Source organism: Nicrophorus vespilloides, unplaced genomic scaffold, assembly GCF_001412225.1.
Source record: "Nicrophorus vespilloides isolate i.1.1-1 unplaced genomic scaffold, Nicve_v1.0, whole genome shotgun sequence".
Lineage (NCBI taxonomy): Eukaryota > Metazoa > Arthropoda > Insecta > Coleoptera > Silphidae > Nicrophorus > Nicrophorus vespilloides.
Genome location: NW_017099933.1, coordinates 259,209 through 277,015, shown reverse-complemented (window position 1 = coordinate 277,015; position 17,807 = coordinate 259,209). Strand labels below are relative to the sequence as shown.

At 36.1% G+C, this 17,807-nt stretch overlaps 2 protein-coding genes across 2 annotated transcripts; one reads left to right on the top strand and one right to left on the bottom strand.

The window, feature by feature from the left end:
* The first annotated feature begins 570 nt into the window (after positions 1-570).
* LOC108566113 (dynein heavy chain 10, axonemal) lies at positions 571-15,287 on the top strand. Its single transcript, XM_017925835.1, has 15 exons — positions 571-621; positions 677-907; positions 964-1,238; positions 1,295-1,466; positions 1,524-1,763; positions 1,816-2,205; positions 2,266-2,513; positions 2,566-2,710; positions 2,766-3,066; positions 3,168-3,278; positions 3,336-14,060; positions 14,114-14,245; positions 14,305-14,684; positions 14,743-14,922; positions 14,988-15,287. The coding sequence occupies exons 1-15, from the start codon at positions 571-573 to the stop codon at positions 15,282-15,284; spliced, it is 13,878 nt and encodes a 4,625-aa protein (XP_017781324.1). The 3' UTR covers positions 15,285-15,287.
* A 78-nt stretch (positions 15,288-15,365) lies between these two features.
* Positions 15,366-16,978, bottom strand: LOC108566116 (trimeric intracellular cation channel type B-A). Its single transcript, XM_017925839.1, has 5 exons — positions 16,693-16,978; positions 16,159-16,315; positions 15,825-16,097; positions 15,479-15,762; positions 15,366-15,427 (listed from the first exon to the last, which is right to left on the bottom strand). The coding sequence occupies exons 1-4, from the start codon at positions 16,811-16,813 to the stop codon at positions 15,483-15,485; spliced, it is 831 nt and encodes a 276-aa protein (XP_017781328.1). The 5' UTR covers positions 16,814-16,978; the 3' UTR covers positions 15,366-15,427; positions 15,479-15,482.
* Between the last annotated feature and the right edge of the window lie 829 nt (positions 16,979-17,807).

The window sequence follows — 17,807 nt, the reverse complement described above, 5'->3', positions numbered from 1 at the left end:
GAACCAGTTCCCGAAGAAACTACCAAAAAGAAAAAAGGTAAAGGTAAAAAGGAGAAGAATGCAAAAAAGGAGAAGAAAAAGAAAAGTAAGAAAAGCGATCAAAGTGATGCAAATTCTCCCACAAGCGATAGTGAAGCAACTGATGTTCCTACAGAATTTGCTGCAGGTATAATAAGAAAATATATTGTTACTGATCATTAAATTTGCTGTATGTGAACCAGAATTGGTGACTGAAGATGGTGCTCAGGAAATGGAAGATATTTCTCAAATGCCAGAGGGTGTTGCTCCTGAAGTTACAAATATTCCACCAGAAGTTCCTCAATTAGATTTAGGTACAACGCAAACTGATAATTTAGATACTACCGATGGAAATGCTACAGATGAAGAAGGTGGAGCAGAGCAAACGACGGAAACACCTAAAACATCTGAACGTAATTATTACAGTTCTTTTAAATGTTTATGATAAATATTACATATATATATATATATATAGGTAAAAAGAAAGGAAAAAAGGGCGGAAAGAAAGGAAAGAAAGGCAAGAAAAGTAAAAAGGATACCGAAACTGGTGAAATGGAAACGGTGACAGAGGAAGTTCCCGAACCAGAAATCATTTACGTGACGGTAATATATAAATTATAATTATATAATTAAATGTTTAAATATATTATTTATTTAGAAAATAATACAAGTTTTGGAGACGGATTACATGTTGGAAGCACACATTGGGGATTTTGGTGAAGGTAAAAATTTTCCCGCAAAGCAGTTTATGTATTTTGTGCGTCTCACTGAAGACGCAATTCCCAATTTCGATACGTACGAAGATGCGTTAGTCGAAATGCCAAGTTACTTTTACATTGGAGCCTTTTCTGCAAAATTTTTGCAGTCTCTGAATATACATGCCGCTATGGTAAACAGTTGTTATTTTTTATATCTCGATGGGATTAAACGAATCATATATTTTAGGGAATAGTTCCTTTGATGAAGAACAAACAGGTTGCAAAGATACATCGAAGACTTATGGGTTCTGAAGTAGTGACGCCCACCGTGTCCTTCACAGAGTACGCTGGAAGTAAACCAAGTTTACGAAATTTATCATCTACGTGCTTTGATCAGGGCAGTCAAAAATCCATAACAAACCAAGAATCTTCAGAAGAAAACCTAATAGACGCTCAAGAACAAATACGCATGAAAGAGGAAATGATTAAGGATTGTGAAGTTTTTCTAAGTGGATTACATTGGTAATATCTTGATGGACTTAATTAATATTGTAAGTAATGTTTGTATATTTCCTTAGGGCTATTGACCACGTGGAGGATGATTGTATGACAAATACAGAAGGGCCAGATTTTATGCATTTAGAAGATGCAGTTCTCGTTAAAGATAAAAACGCAATTAAGAAAATGGAAGAAATCATAATGAACAATCAAAAGCTGATTTCAAAAGTTATGGATGCACAACAAGCCTTAGTAAAAATTTAAATTAATATGTACGTGATTATTTTAAATAAATTGAAATATTTTCAGCAACCTATTGGTAATGGTCCAGTGGCAGAATACGAATTTTGGAAGGTTCGTGAGGATAGTTTAGGGATATTGTTTGAACCCATGAAAAAACTTACATTTATACGAATATGCAATATATTGGAAAAGGCTAATTCGCCAATCATGACTGGATTTGTAATGTATCAAGATGACTTACGTAAAGCTTACAATCAAGCACGTGACAATGTTAAATTTTTATTCACGATTCTACGACACTTGAAGGTATGTTATTTAACATAATCTTATATTATTAGGCTCAATTAAATTACCGTAGACTATGGAACATTGTGAAGATTTTGTTAAAACCAGAATTAATATTCCTAATCTATATGAAGGACTTCATATGATTTGGGTTCTATCTCGACACTATTGCCAAGATGAGCAAATGGTGCCATTGTTGGAGAGAATATCTTGGGCTCTTTGCGAGAAGAGTCGTATTGCTTTGGATAACACTGTCTTATTTCGAATGCCAATTAAAGAAATTAAAACGTTAGCTGGGGAGGTACGAGAAATGTTGAAATCGTGGAAAGAATGCTATATGGAAACCAGAGACAAAATTGAGTTGTCAGGGAAGACAGCTCGTTGGGAATTTGATAGGAAGAAACTGTTCGGAGAGTCAGACTATATTGCTTTAGTTTGTAAAGATTTAGAGGCTATTGCCGATGTATGATTAAATCAATAATTATCACTAATTTATTAATAATTTATCATATTAATTTTGCAGATTGTTGATCAATTTACAAATATTTTTGGACCTGAATTGAAATCAATTATGACCGATCCGCAGAAAATCGATGATGTTGTTAGAAATTTAGAAAGCCTTGTCCATCCAATTGAATTGGCTGATTTTGATATTTATAAGGAAACGTTTAAAGAAAATTGGCAACAGATAATGACACAGTTTGGTAAAGAAGTAAAGCTATTGGAGAGAACCGCAACTCTCTTCATCGATCAAAGTTTTAAAGTTCTAAGGTACATAGTTAAATTTAATAAAGATAATTTGTTATAACTTAAGTAATTTCAGATCAGCGGAGGGTGCTTTGGAAAAGTTATTAAAGTTCAAATTTATGAAAACGCGTAGAATTATTCATGATCAATTAATGTCCAAGTTTGAAATTGTCATGGATCAGTTCAGCAAAGAATTGGCATCAAGTGAAAATCTATATTTGGTAATGAGTAACTTATATTTATTAAATTTTAATAATTTGTAAATGTCATTTTTAGCGCAATAAGAGGACTCCCATCTTATGCAGAAATCATCAAAAACACGGCGGTGCAATATTTTGGGTACAGCAATTATTTGCTAGTACTAAAGCTCCCATATTAAAGTTTCGATTAGTGGAAGAATTGAAAACGTCAACGTTAAAGTTAGAAGCTTTTAATATTTATGTAAAGCTTGCTAAAAGCTTGAAGCAATATGAACAAATGAAGTATCAAGAATGGCTTGATGTAGCTGTTCCAATTGTTGAAGAAACTTTAAAGATGGATTTACTGCGTTTAGAAAACATTAATTATAAACCTGAAAGTATGTTTAAGTATACTATTTGTATAACCGCTTAACTTAACAATTATTTTGTAAAAGATTGTCCATATTTTGTCTATATTGATTTATTATTATTATTTTAGTTCAACAAGCCAGTTCAAGATTGGGCCAAAAGAATATTAAAATTGTTTCCAGTTCTGGGACTTTGCGATCTTCGAAGGCATCTCAATCTGAAATGCATGGCATATCAAAAAGTAATTATTACTACATTAATAATAATAAATATAATTCTAATTATTCTATTTTTCTAGGTACCAAGATTCAGCAGCATAAGAATGTTATATTGATAAACACTAAAATAAAGAAAAATATCACTTGGATCGATATAATTGGAACGAAAATGCTGTCGGAAGAAAATATACATTTCGTTTTAAATTTTGATGAGAAGATTTACCATTGCATCGCTGGCGCCGAACTGATCCAGTCGACTGGTTACGAAATTCCGGAAATGATTAAATATGCGAGCGTCCAAAAGAAGAAGCTGAGACAGGATGTTGAACTGGTTCAAAACATGATCAACACCTACAACGATACGGTTAGTAAGCTATCTTTAGCACAATTGAACTTTTTGAGGGAAATCATCAGGGATATAGAAGCTCATATACAACCTGCCTTAACTAGAATCAATTGGACATCGTTGACTATAAAAGAATATACTGAGCAATGCTCAATTAAGATAAAACACTTGGTGTCGATTAATAGACAGATCGAGCATACCGAGAATTTTATGTTGGATAATGTGCAACAGTTAAGGAGATTCAATTTGTACGAGTTTACGTTTGTCAGTGAAGATCCTGTTAGAATGCCATGTAAAGAATTTTTCAATAATTTGCGAGATGTACGAACGGAAAAAGTATGCGCGATGGTGAAACTATATAATCAATTTGGCCCATTGATTATTAAATTGGAAGCACTGACTTTGAAAACTAATACAGGTTCGTCGTCCCATATGAAGCTTTATTACGATTATTGGGAATTGAAGCTTTACAATTGTTTTGCTGATATGGCAATCGCTAATTTGGAGTATTTGAATAACATATTTGTTAATAATGAATTAATGTTTCAAGTGGATGCAATATTAATGTCATCAACTGTTGGTCTGAGACCTGGTCAGCAGGAAATGTATAATATAATCTTACGTAGCGTAAAAGAATTCATGGAACAGTTAAAACAGTTTCCGCGTTGGATGAATGGTATGTGCTTAAATTGCGAACCACAAAAAGTGTTTAATTCCGATGAACCATTTATTCATGCTTTCTACGACGATGTTATACAAATATCGGAAGTACATGAAGTTATGGCGCAGCTCCAAGGGAGTTGTTACAAAAGTATTCTTGCCGTTCATAAATACCTTCAAAAGTGGAAAAAGTACAATTTCCTATGGAATTTGGATAAGGATTTTGTATGTGAAAGATTTATTGCCAAAACAGTAGTACTACCACAGTTCGATACACGATTCAACTTCTACACCGATATCATTAAGCACATGGATGAGCATACCGAGTTGTATGATGTTGGATCCATCCGTGTCAATCTAATACCATTGATGGATGCTATTAAACAACATTCGATGGAGTGGAAAATTATGCTTGGCTCGAAGCTAGCTGAAAGAACAAGGCTAAATATGTTTGAGTTCAAGGAGGAAATGGTTGAATTGAGAAGTACGGTGAACAAAAATATTAAAGGTTTAGAGCTTTTCAAAAACATCATGCAAGCCATTTCAACTATATTAAAGAATAATGTAAATTCGGAATTACGTTATAGTTACTACCAACAGACCTACAACGTTTTGGAAGATCACCACATTGTTTATGATCCGGAAGATGAAAAGATGGCTTATAATTTAGAGGAAGAATGGAAAAATCTCTATATGTCCGCTTTGTACAGATCGCAAACGTTGGAAGCGACTAAAGAACGATTTGCTCAGTTGACGTTGGATGAAATAAATTCATTCTGTGCAGTACTAGCAGAATTTGTGCATCAATGGGACTTGGCTGGACCTGGTGCTGTTGGTGAAGATCTGGACAAAGGTTTATCGCTTATGGAGCATTACACAAATGTATTTGATGGTCTAGAATCACGTCGTATTGACTTATCTAAAGCCGAAATGCTGTTTGATATACCTCTTGCCGATTATTCAGAATTTTTACGAACAAAAACCGAATTCGAAGGATTAGTGTTGATTTATAAAATTTATGCGTCCCAAAAAAGTGCTCGCGAAATATGGGGTAGAACTCTGTGGGTTAATTTGAATCCACAAGCTTTGGTGGATGGAATCGAAGGGTTCATGAAAGATTTTCGAAGGCTGAGTAAAGTAGTTCGAAACACTCCTATTGGTATAATGCTTGACACCAAGATGAAACAATTTAAAAATGTGGTGCCATTGATGGTTGCTTTAAAGAACGAAGCTTTGCGTGAAAGACATTGGAAGGAACTTATGAATAAGACTGGAAAAGTTTTTGATATGTCACCGGACAGATTTACTTTGGATAATATGTTCTCCATGGAGTTACATAATTACCAAGATATGGCCGAAGAAATAATCACTAATGCTATTAAAGAATTGGCAATTGAAAAAGGCGTTAAAGAAATAATTGAAGTATGGAATACGACTGTATTTACAGTTATTAAACATTTGAAAGGAACGGATGATCGAGGATTTATTCTAGGACCTGTTGATGAAATTATGCAAATATTGGATGATAATTCTATGAATTTGCAAAGTATGGCAGGTTCACAATTCGTTGGACCGTTCCTCCCTGTTGTTCAAAAGTGGGAAAAAAATCTATCGCTAATGGGTGAAGTGATTGATGAGTGGTTCGGTGTACAGAGAAAGTGGTTGTACTTAGAGGGAATATTTGTTGGCGGCGATATTCGAGCCCAGCTACCGGAAGAAGCCAAAAAATTTGACGATATTGATAAAGCTTTCAGAAGAATTATGGTTGACACTGCTAAAAATCCTAACGTTCTGGATTGTTGTACTGCATCTGGTCGCCTCAATGATTTTATGGGTCTAAGCTATGGATTGGATAAGTGTCAGAAATCATTGAATGATTATTTAGATGCAAAACGGAGAAGATTTCCAAGGTTTTTCTTCATTTCAACCGATGAATTATTATCAATACTAGGAAGCAGTGACCCTGGAGTAGTACAAGAACATATGCTTAAAATGTTTGACAATATCAAATCTTTAAGATTAGGCTTGGATAGTCAGGATAGAATGACTGCAAGCGCTATGATATCGGCAGAGAGAGAAATTATGGAATTTAGAAATGCCGTTTTTGCTGAAGGTAAAGTGGAAGAATGGATGAATGATGTTCAATTTGAAATGAGAAGATCGAATCGATTTCAAACAAAAAAATCTATTTATGATTACGGAAAAACTCAGAGGCCACGAACGAAATGGATGATGGATTATCAGGGAATGATTTGTTTGGCAGCCAATCAAGTTTGGTGGACGGCCGAAGTAGAAAACGTTTTTGAGAAAATTGGAAAGGGTAATAAGAGAGCGATGAAAGAATATTTAGGTCAATTAAATAAGCAATTAGATGACATTGTTGTTACCGTTCGTGAAGATCTAACGTCCAATGACCGAACAAAATTCAAAACTGTTGCAACAATTGAAGTTCATGCAAGAGATATCGTTGAAAATTTTGTTAGAGATAGCGTTACGGATGCAAAAGAGTTTGACTGGGAAAGTCAACTAAGATTCTATTGGATCAATAAATTGGATAATCTGTGGGTAACTCAATGTACGGGATCCTTTGAGTATGGCTATGAATACATGGGTTTAAATGGTCGATTAGTTATAACACCATTGACAGACAGAATATACTTAACGGTAACGCAAGCTCTGTTAATGCACTTAGGCGGGGCTCCTGCTGGACCTGCTGGTACGGGGAAAACGGAGACTGTAAAAGATTTAGCTAAGGCATTAGCTTTGCTATGCATAGTTACAAATTGTGGAGAAGGAATGGATTTCAAAGCTATAGGAACTAATTTAGCTGGATTAGCGCAATGCGGCGCTTGGGGTTGTTTCGATGAGTTTAACAGAATCGATATATCTGTACTTTCTGTAATATCCACTCAGTTACAAACAATTAGGAATGCATTGGTAATGCAAGTGAAACGCTTTATTTTTGAAGGTATTGAAATTGATTTGGATCCAAAAGTGGGCATTTTTATTACAATGAATCCGGGTTATGCTGGAAGAACTGAATTACCAGAATCCGTAAAAGCTTTATTTCGACCAGTAGTTTGCATTTTACCAGATTTGGAACTCATCTGTTTAATTTCGTTATTCTCTGATGGATTTTTGCAAGCAAAATTGCTAGCAAAAAAGATGACTGTCCTGTATAAATTAGCACGAGAACAACTATCAAAACAATATCATTACGACTGGGGTTTGAGGGCTTTGAATGCCGTATTAAGGATGGCTGGTGTCTTGAAGAGAGCTTCACCAGATATTTCAGAAACGTTGGTCTTGATGCGTGCTTTACGTGACATGAACTTTCCAAAATTTGTTTTTGAAGACGTACCTTTATTTTTGGGCTTGATTCGTGATCTCTTTCCGGGTATGGACTGTCCTCGCGTTGGTTATCCTGATTTCAACGAGGCTGTGGAGAAGAGTTTGGAAAAAAGAAGATATATAGTACTTCCTGATCAAGTTGACAAGGTGATACAGTTTTATGAGACTATGATGACTAGGCATTCTACTATGCTTGTTGGTCCAACAGGAGGTGGAAAAACAGTTGTTATAGAAACTTTATGCAGGGCACAAACTTTGCTTGGTTTACCAACAAAGATGAATATTCTAAATCCGAAAGCATGTTCAGTAATTGAATTGTATGGTATATTGGATCCATTCACGAGAGATTGGACGGATGGTTTGCTGTCTAATATATTTAGAGAAATGAATAAGCCAACAGAGAAGGCAGAGAGGCGGTATATTTTATTCGATGGTGACGTGGATGCCCTGTGGATAGAGAATATGAATTCAGTTATGGATGATAATAAATTATTAACATTGGCCAATGGCGAGAGAATTAGATTACAAACGCCAATTTGTGCGTTGTTGTTTGAAGTTGGTGATCTGGCATACGCTTCTCCTGCAACTGTATCCAGAGCAGGAATGGTGTACGTAGATCCAAAGAATTTGGGATATCAACCTTTTTGGGACCGATGGGTACAAACTCGTAGCTTTAAACCGGAAAGAGAATTTTTTGAACACCTTTACGAACAATACGTGGTACCCTGTCTCACATATATCATTTTGGGTCAAATTGGAATGCAACAACTGGTACCTTTGAAGACTGTGATACCTCAGACAGGTTTAAACTTGATAACACAATTGTGTTTCATGATAGATTCTATGTATCCAGAGCAGATTGAGATTGTTAGAAATGAAGAGGAAGATGCGGTAGATGAGAATTTAATAGAATGTATATTTTTGTCGTGCATTTATTATTCACTGGGAGCTCCATTGGTAGCTGCTGTTAGGGATGACTTTGATGGATTTGTGAAAAAGCAATGTGCAATGATGAACGAAGAAGATAAAATAGATAATAAGGCTAAGGCAGGAAAGCTGCCCACTGCTTATCCAACATTATATGATTACTATTTCGATATTAAGGAAGCTGTATGGGTGGCATGGAATTGGTTAGTTCCTGGTTATATACACGATCGAAAGAAAAAGTATTCCGAAATTTTAGTTCCGACTGTAGACACTATTCGTGTTACGTACATCCTAAAACTTATGAACAGCATACGAAGACCCATTATTCTAGTTGGAGATACAGGCACTTCAAAGACAGCAATAATTCAAGACTTTCTACGTGATTTAAATCAAGACGTTTTTATTTTACTAAACATCAACTTTTCGTCGAGGACATCATCTATGGATGTTCAACGAAATCTAGAGTCTTCAGTTGAAAAGCGAACAAAAGATATTTATGGTCCTCCCATGGGCAAGAAACTAATTTGTTTCATCGATGATTTGAACATGCCTCAAGTAGATGATTACGGAACTCAGCAGCCTATTGCCCTTTTGAAATTGTTATTCGAACGTGGCGGATTCTATGATCGCGGAAAAGACTTAATTTGGAAGAATCTTAGGGATATTAGTTACTTTGCAGCAATGGGAGTTGCAGGTGGTGGGCGAAATGAAGTAGATGCAAGATTTATGTCAATGTTTACGGTTTTAAATCTGGCATTCCCTGCAGATTCCACTCTCTTCCACGTATATTCTTCGATATTGAACGGACACCTTTCAATATTTGAAGAAGAAGTTCAGATTGGATCTAGGATAATTGAAATGACTTTGGAGTTATATAAAATTACAATTGTTGAACTACCACCGACACCAAACAAATTCCATTACATATTTAATATGCGAGATCTTTCGCGTATTGTTGCAGGAATGTGCGTAACTGTACCTCTGCATTATAAGTTTCTTCATCAGATATTAAGGGTATGGAGAAATGAATTTATGAGAGTTATCTGTGATAGATTGATATGCACGGAGGATCAAGAATTAATGAGAAACCATCTTATCGATGTAATCAGTAGAACATTCCCTCCACCACCGCCACCGCAAACAACTTCTGTGATGGAAACTAACGAGGATGGAGAAATAATATACTCGCCCAGCGAAATGCAACCAGAAATGCCTATACCTATAGCAGACGAAGAAGAAGGAGAAAAAGAAGAATCCATAGATATACTGGAATATACGATGAGAGATCCAGTACTATTTGGCGATTATAGAAATGCTGTCAACGAAGATGAACCTAGATATTACGAGGACTTATTAGACTATGAGGCTATTTACTATTTATTCCAAGAAATTATAGAAGAATATAACGAGAGAAAACAGAAATTAAATATAGTTTTGTTTGATGATGCTTTAGAGCACTTGACTCGCATTCATAGAGGATTACGATTAGAAAGAGGTCATGTGATGCTTGTCGGTGTAGGTGGAAGTGGTAAAGCCAGCTTAACAAGACTAGCTGCTTTTGCGGCAGGCTGCGAAATGTTTGAAATAATGCTTTGCAGAGGATATAACGAGACGAGTTTTAAAGAAGATTTGAAGAAATTATATTACCAATTGGGTGTTGATCGTAAGCCGTCTGTGTTTCTATTTACTGCAGCTCAGGTAGCTGAAGAAGGTTTTCTTGAATTCATTAACAACATTTTGATGATAGGAATGGTACCATCGCTATTTACTGACGAAGAAAAGGATCAGGTTATTGGTTCTGTACGAACCCAATCTCGCAATGCCGGTTATGGAATACATAAAGATGGAGTTTGGCAGTATTTTGTTCATAAATGCTGCGATAACTTGCACGTTGTACTATCCATGTCTCCATCAGGAGATATACTGAGTAAACGTTGTAGAAACTTCCCTGGTTTGGTAAATAATACATGCATAGACTGGTTATTTCCATGGCCGCAGCAAGCTTTGGTAGCTGTGGCATCAGTATTTCTGAAAGAAAACGTTAGACTTCCTGAACAATACAGGCCTTCAATAATTGAGCATGTCGTGCACGTTCATAATACTTTATCAATGTATACTGCAAACTTTTTGACAATTCTTCGCCGAAAGAATTACGTAACGCCTAAGCATTATCTAGACTTTATTCAATCCTATTTGAAGCTTGTAGAAGAGCACGACTCGTACATCGTTGCACAATGCGAGCGACTGAAAGGAGGAATGGCAAAAATTGACGAAGCCAGTCAGGAGTTGGACATTCTGAATTCTAAGTTGGCTATACAGAAAATTATAGTTGCAGAAGCAACTGCAGCGTGTGAAGCTATGTTGTCCGAAATTCAAAGTGGAACGGATATTGCAACGGAAAAGAAAAATATTGCCTCACAGCGAAGCGGTGAAATCGAAGAGCAAAGGAAAGTAATTGTTGTTGAGCAGGCAGATGCGGAAGAAGCTTTATCTGAGGCATTGCCAGCATTAGAAACTGCACGATTGGCTTTGGCGGATCTTGATAAGTCTGATATTACAGAAATTAGATCATTTGCGACTCCCCCAGAAGCCGTGCAAGTGGTCTGCGAGTGTGTGGTGATTATCAGAGGTATTAAAGAAGTAAGTTGGAAAAGTGCAAAGGGAATGATGTCGGATCCGTCATTTTTAAAGTCTCTTCAAGAATTGAATGTCGATGGAATCACACAAAAGCAAGTGGCTGCAGTTAAAACTCATTTGAAAAAATCAAATAAATTGGACGATATGGCAAGTATCAGCAAAGCAGGTTTTGGACTCCTGAAGTTCGTTACTGCAGTATTGGGCTATTGTGCAGTTTATAAGGAAGTAAAACCTAAAAAGGAGAAAGTGGAACAACTACAGCGTGATTATCAAGCAGCGATGAAATATCTTCAGAAGCTAAATACTGAGATTGCCAAACTTGAAGAAGATTTGTCAAAGTTAAATGAGAAATATTCGATTGCGATGAAGAGACGATTAGAGCTTCAAGAAGAAACAGATTTAATGATGAAACGATTGATTGCAGCAGATAAGCTTATTACAGGATTAAGTTCAGAAAGGGCTCGCTGGTCAGAAGACCTCAAGAAACTCTATCAAGAGAAAGAACGCATTGTTGGAGATTGTCTGCTTTGTGGTGCATTTCTGAGCTATACAGGACCATTTAGTTTTGAGTTCAGAAGGGAAATGGTATACGTAGATTGGCAATCTGACATATTGCAAAGAGAAATACCGCTGTCACAGCCATTTCGAATAACTATGCTTACTAATGATGTCGAAATCAGCCAATGGGTTTCTGAAAACCTTCCACCGGATGAGTTATCAGTGCAAAATGGAATATTAACAACACGCGGTTCAAGATTTCCCGTTTGCATAGATCCACAACAACAGGCATTGAATTGGATAAGGAAACGGGAGGAAAAAACCAATATGAAGGTTCTTAGTTTCAACGATTCTGATTTCTTACGTCATCTGGATATGGCCATTAAATATGGATTGCCAGTTCTTTTCCAAGACGTCGATGATTATGTTGATCCGGTTATTGATAATATTTTGGAGAAAAACATAAAAGTTGTGAGCGGGAGAGTCTTTATCATACTTGGAGACAAGGAAGTCGATTATGATCCAAATTTCCGCATGTATCTAACAACCAAGTTGGCCAATCCTATGTTCAGTCCATCTGTATATGCAAGAGGAGTTGTTATTAACTACACAGTGACATTGTCAGGATTAGAAGATCAACTACTCAGTGTTGTTGTGCGCAATGAGAGGGCAGATTTAGAAGAGCAACGTGAAAATTTAATTGCAGAAACTAGTGAGAATAAGAATTTACTGTCCCAATTGGAAGACTCTTTGTTGCGAGAACTTTCGACCAGTACTGGAAATATGTTGGACAACGTAGAGTTGGTTGAGACTTTGGAAAACACAAAGACTAAAGCGCATGAAGTATCAGTGAAATTATCATTGGCAGCAGAAACTTCAAAAGACATAGATAAATTGAGAGATGGATACAGGTCAGTGGCAAAACGTGGAGCCATCTTATTTTTTGTATTGTCTGATATGGCATCAGTCAACACAATGTATCAATATTCATTAAGTTCGTACCTAGAAGTATTCGCTTTTTCCTTGAGAAAGGCTTTGCCCCATAAAGTATTAGTCAAACGGCTATTGAATATAATTGAAACTCTCACCAAGAACGTGTACGATTATGGCTGTACAGGCATCTTTGAAAAGCACAAATTATTGTTTTCATTCCAAATGACTACCAAGTTGCAATTGAATGAAGGACACATGTTACAATCGGAACTAGACTTTTTCATTAAGGGTTCTGTAACATTGGAAAGATCAACGAGAGCGATTCCGGCCAAATGGATTTCAGCTCAGGGATGGGAAGATGTACTGAAATTATCCACGCAGTTTGATGACAATTTCTCGAAGTTACCACGACAGCTGGAAGAGCACATTGGCATTTGGAAGGATTGGTATGATTTGGATGCTCCGGAGGTCTCTTATATACCATTTGATTACAAAGAAAGGTTACCGCCGTTTCAAATTTTGATGTTACTGCGCTGTTTTAGAGTAGACAGAGTTTTCAGAGCTGTAGGCGATTTTATTACGAAGGTGATGGGAGAAGAATATATCATGCCTCCGGTTATTAGTTTGGATAATATATTTGAACAAAGCACGCCAATGATGCCAGTTGTATTTGTGTTGAGTCCGGGATCTGATCCCACAGCAGATTTGATGAAACTTGCAGAAAGATCTAACGCTCAATTTAAGTACTTGTCACTGGGACAAGGACAAGAACCGAATGCATTGCTCTTACTAGAAGGAGCCATCCAGAGGGGACATTGGTTAATGTTCCAAAATTGCCATTTGTTACTCTCGTTTATACGATCTTTAGAAAAACAACTAGAGAAGATCAGTAAGCCGCATCCAGATTTCCGTCTTTGGTTAACTACGGATCCCACAAATGCATTTCCAATTGGTGTACTTCAGCGTTCTCTGAAAGTAGTCACAGAGCCTCCAAATGGATTAAAGTTGAATTTAAGGAACACTTATTTCAAAATTCGTCCGCAAACTTTGGAGAGCTGCGAACATCAAGCTTTCAAACCTTTGATATTTGTGCTCGCCTTCTTCCATGCCGTTGTTCAAGAGCGACGAAAATATGATAAAATTGGTTGGAATATATGCTACGACTTCAATGAATCTGATTTCAACGTTTGCGTGCAAATATTGGATACATATTTAAGTAAAGCGTTGGAGGCTAAAGATACAAGAATGCCATGGAACAGCTTGAAATATTTGATTGGAGAGGTCATGTATGGTGGTAGAGTGATTGATGATTTTGACAGAAGGATAGTGAAATGTTATATGGATGAATATATGGGAGACTTCTTATTCGATACTTTTCAACCCTTCCATTTCTACCACGATGATCATGTGGATTATACTATACCTATAGATGGTGTAAAGGAAGATTATATAGGTATAATTAAATTATAATTATAAAAAAAAACAAATTAACAAATTTAATTTTAGCTGCTATTGATGAATTGCCATTAGCTAATAGTCCTGAAGTATTTGGATTGCACGCCAATGCGGAAATTGGTTATTACACACAAGCCACCAAAGAAATGTGGAAACATCTAATTGAACTACAACCACAAACAGGTAATTATTGAAGTAATTGTTATATTATATTTCTTCATTTTAAATTATTTGATTTTTAGGAGCGGTTGGATCTGGAATAAGCCGGGAGGAATTTATACTGAATGTCGCCAATGATATATTGGAAAAGATTCCAGAACCTTATGAATTATGGAAAGTGCGAGCAAGCTTCCAACTGACTATGACACCAACGATCATAGTGTTGATTCAAGAATTAGAGAGATTTAATAAGCTAATTAGGAAAATGAAAAAAACCCTAAAGGCTCTGAAACGTGCTTTAGCCGGAGAAATTGGAATGGATTCTATCTTGGACAACGTAGCATACTGTTTATTCAACGGTGAACTGCCTACTTGCTGGAGGTTATTGGCACCGGCTACTTGCAAGAATCTCGGAGGTTGGATGGATCACTTTGAGAAGAGACAATTGCAATATTACAATTGGGTAAGTGATAAATATTATGTTAATCATTGATGAAATATTTTAATCGTTGTAATTGTAGACAGTACAAAGTGATCCCATGGTTTTATGGTTATCTGGACTGCACATTCCAGAAACGTATTTGGCCGCTTTAGTGCAAATTTCCTGCAGAAGAAATAATTGGCCACTGGATAGGTCTACTCTGTACACCAGTGTTACACATTACTTGGATCCTCTTGATGTTGAATCAAGGCCAGAAACAGTAATTACATTAATATTATTATTTTATATTTGAATTTTACAAATTTACATTTTGGTGTGTTTCAGGGAACTTGCTTATTGCACGGATTATACTTGGAAGGAGCGAGATGGGATGTGCGCGACAATTGCTTGAAGAAGTCTTTACCAAAGATATTAATAGAAGAGCTTCCGGTACTTAGTGTAATACCGATTGAAGCATTTCGGTTAAAGTTGCAAAATACGTTACGTACACCAGTGTACACTACTTCCTTGAGGAGGAATGCGATGGGCGTTGGATTAGTTTTCGAAGCTGATCTAGGAACTTCCGAGCATAGCAGCCATTGGATTTTGCAAGGGGTGTGCTTAGTATTAAATACAGATTGAAAGAAATATCAAACTCTATTTATGTTTATTGTCTTAAAATAAAATATTTTTGGTTCATATAAAAAGTGAAGAATCCCTTTCATGTGTGTCAATTCCGAAATAACCATCCAATCCGCACTTTTGGAGGTATTTCGCTTAATTTCCTGAAAATAATTTGCAATTTATAATTGTTTTATTTTTGAGATTACACTTACCTATTCAATTAGTTTTTTTAGCGTCTTTTGATTCTCCTTCTTTAATCTGGCCACGTCCAAAGATTTTGGCCATGGAATCCCAAATGCCACCAAAGAAGAGAGCGCACAGGAGATTTTCGAAAGGTACGAATGGATCGTGTATTCCCAACAGAATGGAAGACAATTTGAAGTAAACAAAGAAGATCACGATGCCGAAGTAGACGAGGGCGTGTGGTGCTGAAATCAGTTCAGTCTTCTTGTCCAAAATGAAGATGATTGAAGCGACCAGGCAGGATTTTGTGTAGCTGAAAAAAAACATCGTTGATAAAATTTTGTTATAGGTGAGTATAATAAGGGGATGTCTTACAAACTGGGTTGCATGAATTCCATGGCTGTTGGTGTCCAAACTCCTCTGATAAGACGCTCAATGAGTCGTGTGAAGCCGGCTCCGTTGCCTTTCAATGTACCAATAATGATCATAATGAGGTATGCGTTTGGATACAGCTTCGCAGCGTGTGTGACACCATCGTACACTTTCTTGCATCTGTAGATTTCTTTCATCGCTGAGCAGACAACCTTGACTGGCAGGAATTTACCTATTTTATAACCGATGTCTAGAGGTGTGTAGAATATCACATACCTAGAAAAAATACATCAATGTTTTTCTTGTTTAATTGAGAATGAAGAGTAACAAATGTTACCATACTAAGGTTGCAACTATTAATTGAGGAGTGTTTTTGAGAGGAGCTAAGATTGGTTCAGCAAGTAAACCGTTTGCTACCATGCCACCAGCGAACACGACCAACATGTAGGATAACCAACAGGCCATGGGATGTTTCCTGGAAAATTGTTGAGCACCTGCAAAAAGCAGTTATAGGACGTTAAACTGTATTTATTATCATTTATTATAATGTAGTTGTAGTAAACACATAAACATTTGCACAGTTTTCGGGTTTTAATAATAGTTTATGAGTTTGAATTCCTAAATTTGGAAAACGCGGAAGATAATGGGTCCACGACAGAAATAACTGTAATTCCTGAATGTATTTGGCAAACGACATTCCGAGATCTCGCGTCTTTCCAATTCTTATACACGATCACTTGCTGCTGCATCATATTAAACCTAAGGCGTTGCTGATGAATTATATCGTTTTGATAAGCAGTATTGAAGCAAATTTCGGTGTGCGCACCGGTTTATAAATAGACGCAAGAGGATTTATTCATAGTTTTCGTACCGGCTCCGAGATCTTCCCTGACGTGGAGGGCGCACAGCACGCAGTGGGCTATGTCGAAATAGGGGAACATTTTCAGTTTCACCACTTGATTGGCGACATCGAGGAAGGCCTCAGGATCCATCCTGGATTTTAGTTTGGCACTCTTTTTGTCAACTGTGGACTATGTTGTTCGGTCCTTCGGTAGGCTGCAAGCGGAAATAGAAGAGGAGGAAAGACTGGCAAGATGGTGGAGAGCAGAAGCGCGGCCCGACAACGACTGGGCCAAGAGCGCGTCGCGACGCCGCGCGTCCACCTAAGCAGTATAAATAAACGTCGCGCGGATGCTGTGGTGGCATCCAACAGAGATGGATGCTTTCACAGACGAAACATCGGACGAGGAACATAATTGGAAATGCGGCAATTAGATAACTAAATCTGATGAGACGAATCTTACCTTATTTTTGTTATCAACGTTATCTTATTTTGACTTAAAATTATACCTGACGTTAATGACAATAAAAAATCCTTCATTTATTTAAACATTGAAATCTTCAAAGTAATTTGGATTTAAAATCTAGTTGTATTTCAGTTTAGTTCATCTGTTATTATTACGTCTTATCAGAAATGTTAACATTTAGAAGATGTAATTTATTGTTTTATATAATAAATATAAAATAAACCATAGTTTTTTTTATGTATATTATGTTAGTAACAAATATATAGTTCTGTTAACTTGAAAAACATATCTTCTTTTTAAATTTTTTATTTAATTACAACATAATTTCTTTATTAACTTATGTTAAATATTTGAGAACTATAACTCATTCTAGAAAATGTTTGATTTTAGATAAATTAATAATAAGAAACAATAAGCAGTAGAACTTATCTTAGAACTTTTCGACAATTACTAAATAAATATTATAGATAATAAACATATTGGAAACTATTGAAAACATCAACATCTTAACAATACAACGACTGAAATAACTGCATTTATCTTTAAGTATTTAATCTATCTTTTCAATTACTGAATGTTCACAAATAATTGATATATGCCTTTATAAAAATTGAACTATAATTACAATACAATAGCTATTGTTATTATTTACTGAATTAAAAACGCAATTAATTGTGTA

Bases quoted from the DNA above. Each gene is read 5' to 3' on its own strand.
- LOC108566113 (XM_017925835.1), top strand. From the start codon at position 571: ATGGAAACGGTGACAGAGGAAGTTCCCGAACCAGAAATCATTTACGTG. The intron at 1,239-1,294 runs GTAATATCTTGA...ATATTTCCTTAG, and splicing joins TTTCTAAGTGGATTACATTG to GGCTATTGACCACGTGGAGG. The intron at 1,467-1,523 runs GTAAAAATTTAA...AAATATTTTCAG, and splicing joins TGGATGCACAACAAGCCTTA to CAACCTATTGGTAATGGTCC.
- LOC108566116 (XM_017925839.1), bottom strand. From the start codon at position 16,813: ATGGATCCTGAGGCCTTCCTCGATGTCGCCAATCAAGTGGTGAAACTG. The intron at 16,098-16,158 runs GTAACATTTGTT...TATTTTTTCTAG, and splicing joins ATAGTTGCAACCTTAGTATG to GTATGTGATATTCTACACAC. The intron at 15,763-15,824 runs GTAAGACATCCC...GTTTTTTTTCAG, and splicing joins GAATTCATGCAACCCAGTTT to CTACACAAAATCCTGCCTGG.